Source organism: Antennarius striatus, chromosome 12 (genome assembly GCF_040054535.1).
Source record: "Antennarius striatus isolate MH-2024 chromosome 12, ASM4005453v1, whole genome shotgun sequence".
NCBI lineage: Eukaryota > Metazoa > Chordata > Actinopteri > Lophiiformes > Antennariidae > Antennarius > Antennarius striatus.
Window position 1 is genome coordinate 13,241,985 of NC_090787.1, and position 14,022 is coordinate 13,256,006.

The 14,022-nt window shown below is 39.3% G+C and overlaps 2 protein-coding genes across 5 annotated transcripts; one reads left to right on the top strand and one right to left on the bottom strand.

Moving 5' to 3' along the window:
- Nucleotides 1-129: 129 nt before the first annotated feature.
- Nucleotides 130-6,814, bottom strand: fastkd1 (FAST kinase domains 1). 3 transcript variants are annotated; one of them, XM_068328892.1, is made up of 14 exons: nucleotides 6,211-6,814; nucleotides 6,059-6,127; nucleotides 5,308-5,433; nucleotides 4,828-5,226; nucleotides 4,628-4,738; nucleotides 3,961-4,092; nucleotides 3,395-3,881; nucleotides 3,200-3,314; nucleotides 2,963-3,091; nucleotides 2,750-2,881; nucleotides 2,525-2,638; nucleotides 1,412-1,556; nucleotides 517-631; nucleotides 130-433 (listed from the first exon to the last, which is right to left on the bottom strand). In XM_068328892.1, the coding sequence occupies exons 1-14, from the start codon at nucleotides 6,546-6,548 to the stop codon at nucleotides 323-325; spliced, it is 2,523 nt and encodes an 840-aa protein (XP_068184993.1). In that variant the 5' UTR covers nucleotides 6,549-6,814; the 3' UTR covers nucleotides 130-322. The 3 variants fall into 3 exon arrangements, with proteins under 3 accessions (XP_068184993.1, XP_068184994.1, XP_068184992.1); XM_068328893.1 differs by lacking the exon at nucleotides 5,308-5,433; XM_068328891.1 differs by having other exon boundaries at nucleotides 4,828-5,433.
- Nucleotides 6,815-7,236: 422 nt separating this feature from the next.
- Nucleotides 7,237-13,390, top strand: ppig (peptidylprolyl isomerase G (cyclophilin G)). 2 transcript variants are annotated; one of them, XM_068328895.1, is made up of 13 exons: nucleotides 7,237-7,348; nucleotides 7,892-7,959; nucleotides 8,423-8,497; nucleotides 8,590-8,697; nucleotides 9,399-9,443; nucleotides 9,523-9,610; nucleotides 9,709-9,738; nucleotides 9,824-9,963; nucleotides 10,095-10,260; nucleotides 10,331-10,513; nucleotides 10,598-10,688; nucleotides 10,871-11,004; nucleotides 11,706-13,390. In XM_068328895.1, exons 2-13 carry the CDS (start codon nucleotides 7,899-7,901, stop codon nucleotides 12,646-12,648), a joined length of 2,064 nt encoding a protein of 687 aa, XP_068184996.1. In that variant the 5' UTR covers nucleotides 7,237-7,348; nucleotides 7,892-7,898; the 3' UTR covers nucleotides 12,649-13,390. The 2 variants fall into 2 exon arrangements, with proteins under 2 accessions (XP_068184996.1, XP_068184997.1); XM_068328896.1 differs by lacking the exon at nucleotides 7,237-7,348 and adding an exon at nucleotides 7,373-7,552.
- The last annotated feature ends 632 nt before the right edge of the window (nucleotides 13,391-14,022 follow it).

Genomic DNA, 14,022 nt, shown 5'->3' on the forward strand with positions numbered 1-14,022 from the left:
GTTACATTACACCACTGCAAAAAACATTTAAAAAAATTTCCTGACCTGAATGCAAAACCAAACTATCTAAACATTTGGTTAGTTGACCAGCACCAACTGATGAATAAGAGACTGAAACTTAATGCAGTCATTAAAATATCATTTTTAATACAAAAGGATATAATATACATTATTTTGACATGAATGAGGTGATGTTTCATGTTCACTTTGATTTCAAAAACTAAAAATAATCTCTTGACATACATTATATTAACCTGAGCTCAGCAACTATTCTCAAATTGAATCTCAATGCTCAGAGTTGAATGTAACATTACTTCAATGGTTACGTGTGAATCCTTCCAGAAGAACCCTCTTTAAATATTTTTTTCCTCATATAATCCTTCCTGGCTTCCTGTGTTGAGAGCTCCATTGAGTTCCATTCAAACCAAGGGATCTGTAACAAAGCAAATCATGTCATTGTCCATGTGTGATTTGCAGGTATTGAAAATGATCAGAGTAAATGACTGATCCTCTCACCTCTACCACCTGGTATCCTAGGACTTCAAGGTGTCTTCTTCTCATCTGGGCACAACCCTTCATGTGGCGAGCATTCCAACAGAAGCTCTTTGAATTAAGAAAGTCCAGAGCAACCCTGGGTGATGAGTAAAAATTAAACATTCAGTATATAAGTGGTCCAATGATTAATTTTTGGTATTCATCTTATTTTCTGTACCGCAGTAAGACAGAGTACATGTGTGTGAATGAGAGGGACCCAAGTGAAAGAGTGAGGTTACAGGGAGAAGAGATCAAGAAGGTGGAGGATTTGAAGTACTTAGGGTCAACAGTCCAGAGCAATGGAGAGTGTGGAAAAGAGGTGAAGAAGCGTGTACAGGCAGGATGGAACGGGTGGAGGAAAGTGTCAGGTGTGATGTGTGATAGAAGAGTTTCAGCTAAAATGAAAGGAAAGGTGTACAAAACTGTGGTGAGACCAGCGATGTTGTTTGGTCTAGAGACAGTGTCACTGAGGAAAAGACAGGAGACAGAGCTGGAGGTAGCAGAGATGAAGATGCTGAGGTTCTCTCTGGGAGTGACCAGGAAGGATAGGATCAGGAATGAGTACATCAGAGGGACAGCACATGTTAGAGGTATTAGAGATAAAGTCAGAGAGGCCAGACTGAGATGGTTTGGACATGTCCAGAGGAGAGATAGTGAATATATTGGTAGAAGGATGCTGAGTTTTGAACTGCCAGGCAGGAGGCCTAGAGGAAGACTAAAGAGGAGGTTTATGGATGTAATGAGGGAAGACATGAAGGTAGTTGGTGTGAGAGGAGAGGATTCAAAGGACAGGGCTGGATGGAGGAAATTGATTCACTGTGGCGACCCCTGAAGGGAAAAGCTGAAAGGAAAAGAAGAAGCATCTTATTTTCTGTACCGCTGGGCTCCGAGTGGCAGCTCATCCTCTGTGTCTTGAAGTGATCTGGTCCTCCAGTGAAAATTTTTTGTGTGTGAGATCTGCTCAATGTTAGGCTCACTGTAGGGCAATGGATGCAGGTCTCGATCCAGGATGCATTCATAGTCTGAGAAGACAAAGCATGGTCTCATGACACTTAAAATCAGTAATTTGTCATTTATGTACAAAATCTGATTACATCCCGCTGCAAAAGCGGTGATATACTGTAATTGTCGGTGTTCGTGTGTTCGTTCGTCCGTCCGTTTGTTTATTTGTCCACCAAATATCTTCGCAACCGTTGCAGATGGAAAAGATGAAACAAAAAGCACGTTACTCGGGCGGCAAAGGGGGTAATCTCAGAAACCAGATAAAGATAGAAAGACAAGGGAGAAGGCCAGTATGAGTAAGACAATAGATCAAGGCTAGTACTTTGATCAATAACAGCAGGTCAGAGCATTAGCTTTGATCTATGCAAGTAGGTCAGGATAAAATTTTGAATTCAGGTGTGTCGTAGGATGTTGCAGTCTGTGACTGCCTTGGTTCTAGTTTTCCCTTGTGGTGGATCAACTTTTCATCCAGATTAAACTCCTAACCTGACACACAATCAGGTCTATGCCACACAATCTACCTAATTTTGGCATTATACTGACACTTGGGGTTTGAAATTAAACAATCAATATGTGCTTTCAGTACAGACTTGAATTAATTTGGTGTTTTAATTTACAGCAAGATTACAGAAATGGAGTACAAACAGCTCATTGTATAAATAGTAGCCTCTTTTTAAGTGTCCAAATCCATTATGTAAATGTTCAAATATTTACGGGCTTGACTGCACATGGAATCTATTAAATAAACAAATCTGTATTATCTATGAAACATATTGGCATCAGTGTCATGTCTGTACTACTTATGTTACTGGACTGTGACCCAATATGCCTTGCCTGCTACAGAAATATATCTTTTATCTTCTGGATGTGGAATATTTTTTCTCAGGTACGATCTTTTAAAAAACAGAATATATACTGTACGATATGGTACAATATCATCAGACCAGTGCTTAATAATACAACAATAAAATTAACCAATAGCACTCACTTATGGTATAAAAATATGGTGTTACAACTGCTGATCGAACTCGATTACCACCACCAAGAACTTCACCCAAAATTTTGAGGATTTGCTGCTCTGCATGGTCGACAGAAGGGACCCCTGAAAGACATTTGGGCAGGCATCTGAAGGAATCTCTACAAATCACAGACACCATCAAAGTGCAAAGTCAAAAAATACCTACACTAGAGCACAGATTCCCTTTACTAGTACCTTTTATATTCATCTGTTGGAAGTAGCTGTCATGAAACCATTGCACCTGGAACTCGGGACAATCGAGACATGTAGCACGATTGAGTTCCATGAGACGTCGTCTGATCAACAGATTTGTGTGGGCAGATAGGGCTGCAAGAAGCAGAATGAAATATTACATAAAAAGACTGTGACCATCAACAATTACATTACAATAAATATGTGGAGATTTACTTGGTAGAAGGGTTTCCAGCTTCCCCAGAAACTGTATACTGAAGATTCGTCTGATTAGTTTCTCGGGGAAATGGTTAGTCACAGCCAAAGTGTGCGCCAGTGAAATGAGACGATGTAGATCATAAGAATCTACAAAAAGATAAAATGTGTTAACATGTGCAATTTCCTCCGGGATTAATAAAGTATATGTCTAACATAAACATTGAATGAGATAAGGAAGTGTGTAAATGGACTCACCAATATGAGCTACGATGAGCTGGATACAAGCATCATATAATTCATCTGCTTGTGGAGGATCATAATTAAGTACAGAGAAGAGTAGCAGGATGCGATACACGTCCATGTAGTGAATCTTAAAAATGATATAGGACGTGTACAGTTAATGTTTTAATTATTGCATAGTTAAAGACACTATGAAGACTATTCAAGTACCTTGTCGAAATCTTTCAGGACCACACTAGCAATGCGGTCCAACAGGGGAGAGCAGGGGTGATTCATACGGGTTAAGGTGTCGGCCAAAGAATGTACATTGGTCCAGTTAATTTGGTCTATCATTCCCTGCAGCTTGGCTACTGTTTCTTCAAGTAGAACTTCGTTGAACCACTCTCCACTAACTAACCTGAGGTCATTCAGTAAATAATCCAGTCGGTCATGAGTTCGCACCCTTTGTAGTCCACAGAGATGCAGGTTCTCGAGCAAATGGGCGCACTTACTGGGAGTATCTATGTGGTAGGAAAAATCATTTTTCATACAGTTTTTGATGTACAAAGAAATATATTTGAGGGACTGGAGGTTGCACTGGGGTAACAACGCATTTAAACGTGCAAAAGTCCTCTTATCAAATTGTGGGCATGGCAGTGCAGACATAGCACGTATCAACAGGAATATTTCATCAAGGGAGAAGCTGTGCTGCAACATGCTGAAAGACAAAGCGTTACAAGTTTGTTTTAATCCATCAAAATGTCAAAAAAACAAGTTTCTTCAAATCAAACACTTACAGACTCAAAAGGTTTTGTAGTTTTGAGGAGAGTTCTTGGTTCTGGTATCGCAAACCAGTAAAGGCTGCAGTGACTCTGGCCACCTCAGAGACGGTGTAGAGATGAAGGTTACTCTGAATTACTGAGGTAATTCTGGAAAATAATAATAATAATAATAAACCTTTATTGTCCCACAGTGGGGAAATTTGTGCATATTAAAAGAATTTAATATTAATAATGATAAGATATCCAAATAGATAATTCAATAAATCAGAGGCAAGTTTAACACTGTAATGCACACATTATAATAGGATCCAACCTATAGTGTGCAAGATGCATCGCCACCTATCTGCGGACACCGAATGCGGTGTGGATAAGTTGCTGTTTGTCCCAATCCCTTCCACTCTGACAAAGTAATGTTAACAGTTGATTGTGGGATATTAAATCAGGAGAAAATTTCACAGCTGGACTTTTTGGACAAGTGACATCCTATCACTGTGAAAATCACAAATTTATTGTGCTCCTGAAAGCAAACTGTTCTTTCATGAATGTCTGTGGTAGTTTGAATGACGAAATGCTTCATTTTATATTCATGTGGCCATGGAAGTGATTGGGACACCTGATTTCAATGATCTGGTTAACTCAGAAAATACACTTCAAAAGCTATGTGGGGGATATATGGACTCACTTTTGCAATAAGGGAATATTGGAGCAGTTAATATTCTCTAGGGCTTCCAAAACATCCAAAGCATGCATACTACTAAGCTCATCTGTGAACATGAAGGTCCAGTTCTCAAACCTAACAGAAACAAAGAAACATCTGTTAAACACAAGAACCTCAGTGAATGGTTAAATCTCTCCACTCATGATCACTCCAGTAATACAAACCGGGTTCTGAGCTCCTGATTGGCCATCGGAACCAGGTAAGCAAACAGGTATGCAGAAGAGTTAACATTAACTTCCGAATTAAACAGATCTGTCAGTCTTTGTTTAACAGCCAGTTTGGTGTCACAGCTGAATAACCGTGTGGAGTGAATCAGCCGTACAACCCAAAAAAATTTTTCATCACCCAGTTTGGGAATACTGAACAGGATCAAGTCGTCACACTTTTTCAGCAGATCCCAGTTTCTATGTTTGGTGTTGTGTAGGCAGCCCACCACTTTCCGGATTTCAGTGTAAGAAATGTCATCTGTGAGGTCAAGGAGATGGGTTGCCTTGACTATAAGGGCATCACGGAGTCGAGGAGACACCAGGTATGAGAGGCAATACATGAATGTAGCTAGGATCCTGAGAAAAGAAAACCAAAGAGTGAATACTGTACATAACATTTGGTAGACAGATAATTCCATCATGAAACTCATGACTGACTTGATATCATCAATCAATGACAACTTCTGAGCCACAATATTTGTGATTTGACCCATTACAGTACTGCAAAGAAGTTGCTGATTCTTTAGGGAGGTGGCAAACTTGGATAGAGCCGCCATTGAAAGTCTGTAAAAAAAATTATAACATCTCATTAGGACTTAAACAAAATGTGAATCAAGCAAACAGTTTTCTGGTTTTCTGGCTGCTTCTTGTTCTTCTTCTGTAATTCATATTTGATGGTTAGGAATGTTAATTGAAACACAACAATTGATGGCATTGCCTAAAGCTTAATTTGACAATAATGACAATAATAGACTAAAACTTAAAAGCCCCCGGATAATACATGACATAACTCTGTCAATTCAACTGTAATTAAAACCTGAACAATTGGAAATTAAATGATAAATGCTGTTGCTGATTGACTTTGAAGTTACAAAAACCCAATTCCTTGAAATTGGAAACCTAGTCATAGCATGGAGTTGGAATGTGACAAAATTTATTTTACTCCCTCGTATGTGGGATATATTCTGCATGTAATTGTCTATTTTTTTACATTGGTAAATATGAGAAAAGGTCCAATCTCCGAATGTTGAAGACAAAGTTGATAACTACTGATTCAGAATCTGCATCCCTACTCCACCCCTCCATAAGATTTTGTGAAATTCCATCCATTCTGACAGCTATTTGAGAAATAATGCAGACAATCAGAAAAGCAAATGCTGATGACAGAAAAATAAAAATGCAATGATACCCGTCTATCCTGAGCCAAGCTTCTGACACCAACTGCTGAACAACAGGGTCATGAGGTTCCACCTCCAACCTTAATGATAGACAGAAGCTCAGTATGGTATGCACACTACTTTACAATTCTGACACATTTAAACTGATTATAACCTAATATACCTGATCAAATTGTAGAGCATATCGACCAACACCAAATCAGTCATATATGCAATTTTGCTCTCTGCCAAAACCCGGAGAGTGGCGAAGTGTGGGTGGTTATTAATGAATTCAAAAGCCCGGACATTTACGGGTTTCACTTTTTGAAACTGCCACAGCATGTCCACAGCCAGACTGACATGATGCTCTGTCAGCTTTGACTCGTTCTTGCCCACCAAATCCAATACTTGATCTTCAGCAGCACAAGCTTGCAGCTGCTCCATAACAGGGTCTGTGTTCACTGTCCCTCCACTGAGAGCCCTCCGAAGACAAGAATTCACACTCCGGAGTCGAAACATCATCACAGTATAAATATTAAGTATACACTCTTTTCTTTCTTGACGTGACACCACGTTCACCTCGATGTCAAACAGTCTCAGCGAGGTTGGATCATCTTCAAAACACACAACAGCAAAGTCAGCTCAGTGTTACACGCTCACGTGAAATTCAGACTTGATCACTCAGACGGTCTCATTCAACTAATGTCCTTTCATTTTCAGGTTAGCTGATTATATACACTGTAGCGAACACTGACTACAAAGTCGAACCCAACGAACACGCGTTTCACTTCCGCGAATGGCAACATGGTGTGTTTTTTTTAAACCCTGGGTATGCCTTCCAGGTAGTAGCTACCGTGTGGGAAGGGGCGTGGATCGCTATGTAAAATGAAGTCTATACTCATTGAGGTGTTTCCATGGCGGTAGTGACGAATATAAATGTAATATTTGCCTTACTTTTTTTTTTCTCATTAAAAACAGATCTGTACAGGGCCTGATATGCCCTGCAACTTTTTACTACGAAGTGTCAACAGAAAACATTGGCTTAAATAAAGACATAGAATACCATCAAACACTTTTGTATGTGAAGTAAAATCAGTTAACTAATTTTCACCACTTTGTTGTAGTAGTGAACTGAGATTAAAGGGATGTACTGTATTGACGTAGCCCCTGACAGATAGAATTCAGGGCACCAATTTCCCAGATGATGCGTTGACGTTGCGGCGCCATCTTTAGAAAACAGTCCGCTCAACACTGAATGAAACTGAATTTCCATCGTTTGTGAGAACTGCTTGCTAGAAAGACTGATATCCTTTGGTTTTCAGGTGAATGATTTCACATTAACTGGGTCTTTGTGGTACACTTGTATCTTTAATTTGTCGAAATTGTACGGTTAATATCATACATAGGTCTTGTGTGTAGGAGGCTAGGACAGGTACAGGACTAGGCTAACGTTAGGCCTAAACTTGAAAAGATCATTCTAGCGGGGTGACCGTGTGACTGCGTGGAAACATACTGGTCGACTCCAGGTACGTGAGAGCGTAGTAAATTGAGGTTGTTGCAGAAAATACGGTATTGTGCAATTAGAGGCACGGTGGCGTTTTAATGCGTTTTAAGCTCGCTAGCGTGCTAATCGAAACCAAACGAACATTAGCTTAAATTCCATTTTTGCATGTGTTAAATTCAGCTGTGGTTTCATTGTTGCCCGAGCCTCATTCACGCGTTTTTTGTATCCTAAATGTGATCAGAATTAAATGAGTGTTTAATCAGTTCGTTCATTTGGTCGGACACGGCCGATGTCCAGTTTACAGTAGCTTTTTGCATACTTGTAGCTCAGTAATACAAGGGTTTGTGTTTCTCACCTTAAGGACCAGGATGGGGGTCAAAGTTCAACGCACTCGGTGCTTCTTTGACATCGGAATCAGTAATGTGCTCGGTAAGTGGAAAAAACAACAACTTTCTCGCTTCTTAATCAGTCAGACAATCAGGACTTTATTGGCAATGCAACATCAATCACATAGAACAGTCACTGAAATCCTCCAGTCACACTGTTAAAATGTACTTACCATATTGTATATGTACATTTTGCAACAACCCGGGGTTACAGGTAATTTCACTTATGATTTCACATTAGTTTTGTTGAAACTTGTCTAGTGAGGTGTTTTTGGTGTTGAATGGTATTGTAATAACCTAGTGCAGTTATTACAAATATTAGGAGCACCACTGAACTTGACAGATGGATAAATCAGCATATCTGTTAAAGGGCATCAGTGGGCTGATAGAAAAGATGTTGTAGTAGACTGTGTAAATTTTATTTAGACATACAAAATGAACTGATGGCTGGAGGTAATTTCTTATCAAGAAGAAAAATAAAAGGTAATGCTATTTCTTCTGCATAGTTGGCAGAGTTGTGGTGGAACTTTTTTCAGACATCTGTCCCAAAACGTGTGAAAACTTCAGATGCCTCTGTACGGGTGAGTAGTAATGATTTCTTTAAAAAACAAAAAACAAAACAGAAATTCTTTAACACCAGGGCACAGTTTTATTGTCTCGTGGTTTCATTCAGGTGAGAAAGGCATTGGCAAAGGAACTCAGAAACCCCTGCACTATAAAGGATGTCTGTTCCACCGAATTGTGAAAGACTTTATGATTCAAGGTGGAGACTTCAGTGAAGGTAAGTGACCATATGCCAGACATTTTCAGTGTTTTGGAGCATTGTGACTGATCTGTCAAAGTCCAGAGAATATAAAGTTCTATGACTATACAACACATTGAAACTATCAAAACAAAGTGTAGACTCTCTTCTTTCATCAGGGAAAAGTACATATGACTACAGTATATATAAGATCACATGGCTACCTTCTTCAAGGGGCCGCTCCAACCAGTAGTGCAGAATACATTACCGCTAAACTGAAACTCCCAATTGACCAAAATGAACAGAAAACAAACATCTATGGAAAGTTTTTATGTGCAGGATAAAAGAACCATAATAAATAGTAAAGTATCAAAGGTACAAAGCCTGACACGCTGAGATACCCACCGGGGGTTGTGGCAGAAAGGGGAACTACAGTAGTCAGATATGGCAGTGCATGATTATATTACAAAAGTTCATAAATCAGATGTTTGTAGCTTATCTGTTTCTTTGGAGATCATGTCTTAAAACACATTAGGCATAAGTAAGAATTTGGCCCATTTAAAGAAATTGAAGCATAAGCAGCCTACTCCAAATCTCTGTCTTTGTCTATGTATGTTGTTGGTGTCAGCTTGTAAGATTATAGTCCCTCAAAGAACAACCAGGAATTCATTAATCTTTTACTAAAATAAATATCTTCCTCCACATTTACCAGTGTTATATATTTCTCTTTGATGTCATAGGTAATGGACGAGGAGGTGAATCCATCTACGGAGGCTTTTTTGAAGGTAAAAAGGACCACAGTCAGAGATTTGTGTTATCCAAACTGACATTGGCTTCCAGTACAATCTTCTCCTTTTCTCCCAGATGAAAGCTTTGCTATTAAACATAACAAGGAGTACCTGCTCTCAATGGCCAATAGGGGCAAAGATACAAATGGATCACAGTTTTTCATGTAAGCACAGATCTCCTGTGACATTGATTTGATGTTTGAACCAAGTTTGCAGTCATCCACATAATTAAGTGCTTTTTTAATGTCTTTCTGCAACACAGAACAACCAAACCATCACCACATCTGGATGGGTAAGTGCTATATGATACTATCTGACAATTGAATTTATTTCATCATGTCCAGTATGTTATGTTTGACTCTTCTGTATTTTTCCAGTGTCCATGTGGTTTTTGGTCATGTGATTTCTGGCCAAGAGGTTGTTCAAACCATGGAGAGCCAGAAAACAGATGCTAACAGCAGACCATACGCTGAGGTGAAAGTTTTGAACTGCGGAGAGCTTGTCCTTAAATCTAAAGGTAAATTTGTGTGAAGCACTTTAAGAAGTTTCTGTTTTCACCATGTAATATTTATGCTTTCATTGCTTGAGGCAATGCAGTTTGGAGATTTCATAAAGTGGTAAACCTGACATATTCTTAATTATTTGCAGCAAAGAGAAATACAAAGAAAAAATCACGATCCTCATCCAGTTCCAGCAGCAGCTCCAGCGACTCCGAGAGCTCTTCTCAATCCTCGTCTGATTCTGAAGACTCAGAGAAAGAATCTAAGAAGAAAAAGGCAAAAAAGCAAAAAAAGAAACAGAAGGCTAAGAAAAAGTAACTAATTTATTTTCTATTTAGTGTAAACAATGGTGTGTGCTTTTATTGAACTGCATTGTGTTCCCAGATCAGAGGTTGAAGTTGTTGAGGAGAAGGAGCAAGAAGACTTGGTAACGTCTACAGTTCGCCCTGAAGAAATTCCACCCGTCCCAGAGAATCGATTCCTTATGAGGAGGAGCCCCCAGATGGTCAAGACATCAAACGAGGTCGACAAATATCAACAAAATAGAGACGAGAGGCAGAGAGAGAGGTGTGCAGATAGCAGTAATTTTAAACATCTAAACAAAGTGATGTCAATTAATAGTCATGTCTAATTGTTTTTGTCTTTCTCAAGTGGTGGTTATGCATACAATTCTCAGTCAACCTATCACAGAAGACTAGTGATGACACGATCTGGGAGGAAGATAAAAGGCAGGGGTCCAAGGGTAGGTGATTTGCAACTACAATTTTGCCCACCTGTCACAATGTGCGTAAGGACTGCAAATTGGTATTAAATCCCTATTACAAATACACTGGCACGAAAACATATGTTTTGCCACTTAGAATCATTTGAATTAAGATTTTTTTAATTCTGCCAATTACATTTTTTGTTATTTCTCCTATCCAGCGATATCGCACTCCGTCTCGTTCAAGGTCCAGAGATCGTTATAGACGGAGTGAAACACCACCCCACTGGCGCCAGGAGTTGCAACGTCAGAGGATGCGGGCAGTCACTGGAGAGCGCTGGATTAAAGGAGACCGGTAAAATACTGACAGTATTGAAATGGGAATTTACTGTTTATCTTCTCCAAACTTCTGTTTCCAGATAAACCTTGAAGAGATATAGTGCAAGTGAACAATTAGCAGTATTGTCTGTCTTTGTATCAGCTGTGCACATACCAACATTATGTGGAGCTAGACACCGGGAAAAAACGCATCCTGATTTCCTCTCTCATTTGCAGAAAAGTCTGTGTTTATTGTCCTCAGGCCACACATGTATGGACCTCACTATTCACGAAACCTATGATGAAAGGGGATTTGACGCCACATTTGTTATTGATTGAGGATTATTTAGAAATACCCTTTTCCATTTCATCTTTTAGCCATTCAGCCATCTCTCCATCCAGTTTCTTGTAATGAGTCGTTAGAAATATTCTCATCTAAACCAGTCTTTCCACCTTGTGGGTTACGGTTCTGCTGGAGCCTATCCCAGCTTGCTACAGTCAAAAGATGGGTTACACCCCGTTTTTGGAGGTGGGAGGCACTGGGAGAACATATGAACGCCATACAGAAAGGGATCGAACACGGATACCTTTGTGATTTTCAATATTATAAATTTAAATCACAACACGATTGAAAATTATGCAGCCACATGTAGTTGGCTAATAATAGTTTTCATGATTTTTCAGTAACATTGTCTATGCTTTACTTCTGTATGGTTTTTTTTGTTTTGTTTTTTACAGAAGTGACATAAATGACGACATGGATGATGCTACTAATATGCAGAGAGAAAGGCGAAACTCTGGTACACACCACGAACAAACAGCTGAGGGTAAAAAAGACAAGAAAACTCGGTCACATAGATCCAAGAGCAAAGATAGTGAGGAGAAGCACAGCAAACACAAGACAAAGAGAAGGGATACATCTCAAAGTCGCAGTAAAAGCAGAGAAAGGAGCAGAAGGTCAAGAAGCAGAGACAAACGTCACAAACACAGACGTGAAGACAGAAGAGGGCGCTCAAGAAGTAAAGACCGAAATGCTAAAAAAAGAAAGGAGTCAGAAGGTGACCATAAAGACAGAAATAAGGTTGATGAATCAGATAAAAAACACCAAGAGGATTCCAAAGGAAAAAGTACTGAGAAAGCTAGGTCAAAGTCTCAAAGCGAAGATGGAACAACAAAAAATGAGAATAGATCGAGTAGCAGGAATCGGGATGGAACCAGATCTGCAGGGTCAAAAGACAAAGAAGAGACAAAAGAAAAAGGCAGGGAGAGAAGCAGAGAAGATGTCAGGAGTCAGGAAAGACAACACAACAGTGATAGGGAGAGCAAGGAGCGAGGAGCATCTAGGGAGAAGGAACATCAAACAAGAAGTCCAGACAGAAACAAGTCTCGAGATTCTTACAGACGAAGGCGCTCAAGAAGCAGGAGTGATAAAAAAGACCACAGCAAGGATCGGTCTTCTCATGGAAAGGACAGAGAAGCTTCTACCCAAAGGAGAAGGCGTAGCAGCAGTTCTGAGAGTGACCAAGACGAGAGGAGGAAGAGTCAAAAAAGCCCAGATTCTAAACGGAGCAGAGTGAACAGTACCTCCAAATCCCAAGACCCTGAAAAACCAAAACCAGATAGTACAGAGGGCAAAGACAGCAAGGGGAATAAATCTAGCTCAAGCTCTGACAGTGAGTGATCATGTAATGGAACAGATTTGGAGCTTCTGATGTGTATTTTACAGCCACTACATAAGTAGAATGCAAAGTCAGCTTTCCATCTAAAATACTTTAATCTTTCGGTACAAAAAAACAGGTTGATCCAAAGCAAATATGATACACATGCAGTGTGTTTGTCAGAGTTATCCTTCAGAACGGTTAACTGCTGATTCACCGAGAAGAGAGAAGGGTGGCAGAGAAGCATTACAGGAGCTTTGGCTGAAATGAGCAATGAATGTTTGGATTTTTTAGGTGCATTACATGTTGAGAAGTAGCTGGTGCTGCATGGTCAGTGAAAGGATTTGTAATAAATAGCTACTCTCCTCCAATGTGTAAATGGGCAGAGGAAGTCATTTCAAAGCCTGTTTTGTTATATTTCAGTTTATAATAGTTTTAATTTCAGACTTAAAAATATAAAATTTTTACACACCAGAAATCTTCTGTGTATCATCCCTGTAATTTTCTCTTGACTGACTTGTCTGAAGGGATGGCTTACTACGGATTGACGAAAGACCCTCATGTTCTCGCATGCTTATTCCTTCTTAGTTAAGTTCAAATGAGAAAAATTACACATTCATGATGTCTTTTATTTCCCTGTACACCCACAATCTTCGAGGTTTTATTTGTTAACTGGTTTTGAGGCCTCTGATTTGTGTTATGTTTTGTTTTGCATGGAATATTGTCTTTGTCATACTGTAAAGTGCATCATAAAGTCAGTTTGTAATTGTGTTTTTTGTGTTTTGTGCAAATTTGTTTTATAAACTCAAATAAATTGAAAGCTGCAACTGTTTGTAATTAATAGTTAAATATTCTGTAAATGCGATCACATTACACAATCAGTTTTATAGGCCCAAACATCACTAGCAGTTGAAATGACAGAAATCGGCAATAACAGGGAGTTTACACTGCTCTAGTTTTTCCATCTCAATTGACAAACAATTTTGTTCATCACCAACTAGAATCCATAATTGATAATCTGAACAGTTTGTGTGAATAAACAGGAAACTCCAACTGTGTAATATTCACTGCAGCTTGAATCTTAACAGGTCAATTTTCAACACTGCGAATCAAGTTCGTAGTAAGTTGCATTCTAACTTACGTACTCAGACCGCAACCCTCCAGTCAAACATCTGCACAGAACAAAGGTTGGAGAGTTACAGCTGCTTATGTACTAGAATTTCTGAGTTGCAGTTTGTCAGTAAACATTAAAAATTCTAGCCCAGTTTGAAATTTACGTTTAGTTTGTCACCTTGCCAGCAGTAATATAAGTACAGTACATACTGTACATATATGAGAGGACATGGCACCAGGAGGATTTTTGATAGATCTCTGTATATATATGTCGCGTCGAAGAG

Excerpts from the sequence above, each read along its gene's own strand:
- fastkd1 (XM_068328891.1), bottom strand. The coding sequence starts at position 6,548 with ATGATGTTTCGACTCCGGAGTGTGAATTCTTGTCTTCGGAGGGCTCTC. Across the intron at positions 6,128-6,210 it reads ATGCTCTACAATTTGATCAG|GTTGGAGGTGGAACCTCATG; the intron begins GTATATTAGGTT and ends TCTATCATTAAG. Across the intron at positions 3,092-3,199 it reads GCTCATCGTAGCTCATATTG|ATTCTTATGATCTACATCGT; the intron begins GTGAGTCCATTT and ends ATCTTTTTGTAG.
- ppig (XM_068328895.1), top strand. The coding sequence starts at position 7,899 with ATGGGGGTCAAAGTTCAACGCACTCGGTGCTTCTTTGACATCGGAATC. Across the intron at positions 9,611-9,708 it reads AATGGATCACAGTTTTTCAT|AACAACCAAACCATCACCAC; the intron begins GTAAGCACAGAT and ends TCTGCAACACAG. Across the intron at positions 9,964-10,094 it reads GCTTGTCCTTAAATCTAAAG|CAAAGAGAAATACAAAGAAA; the intron begins GTAAATTTGTGT and ends AATTATTTGCAG.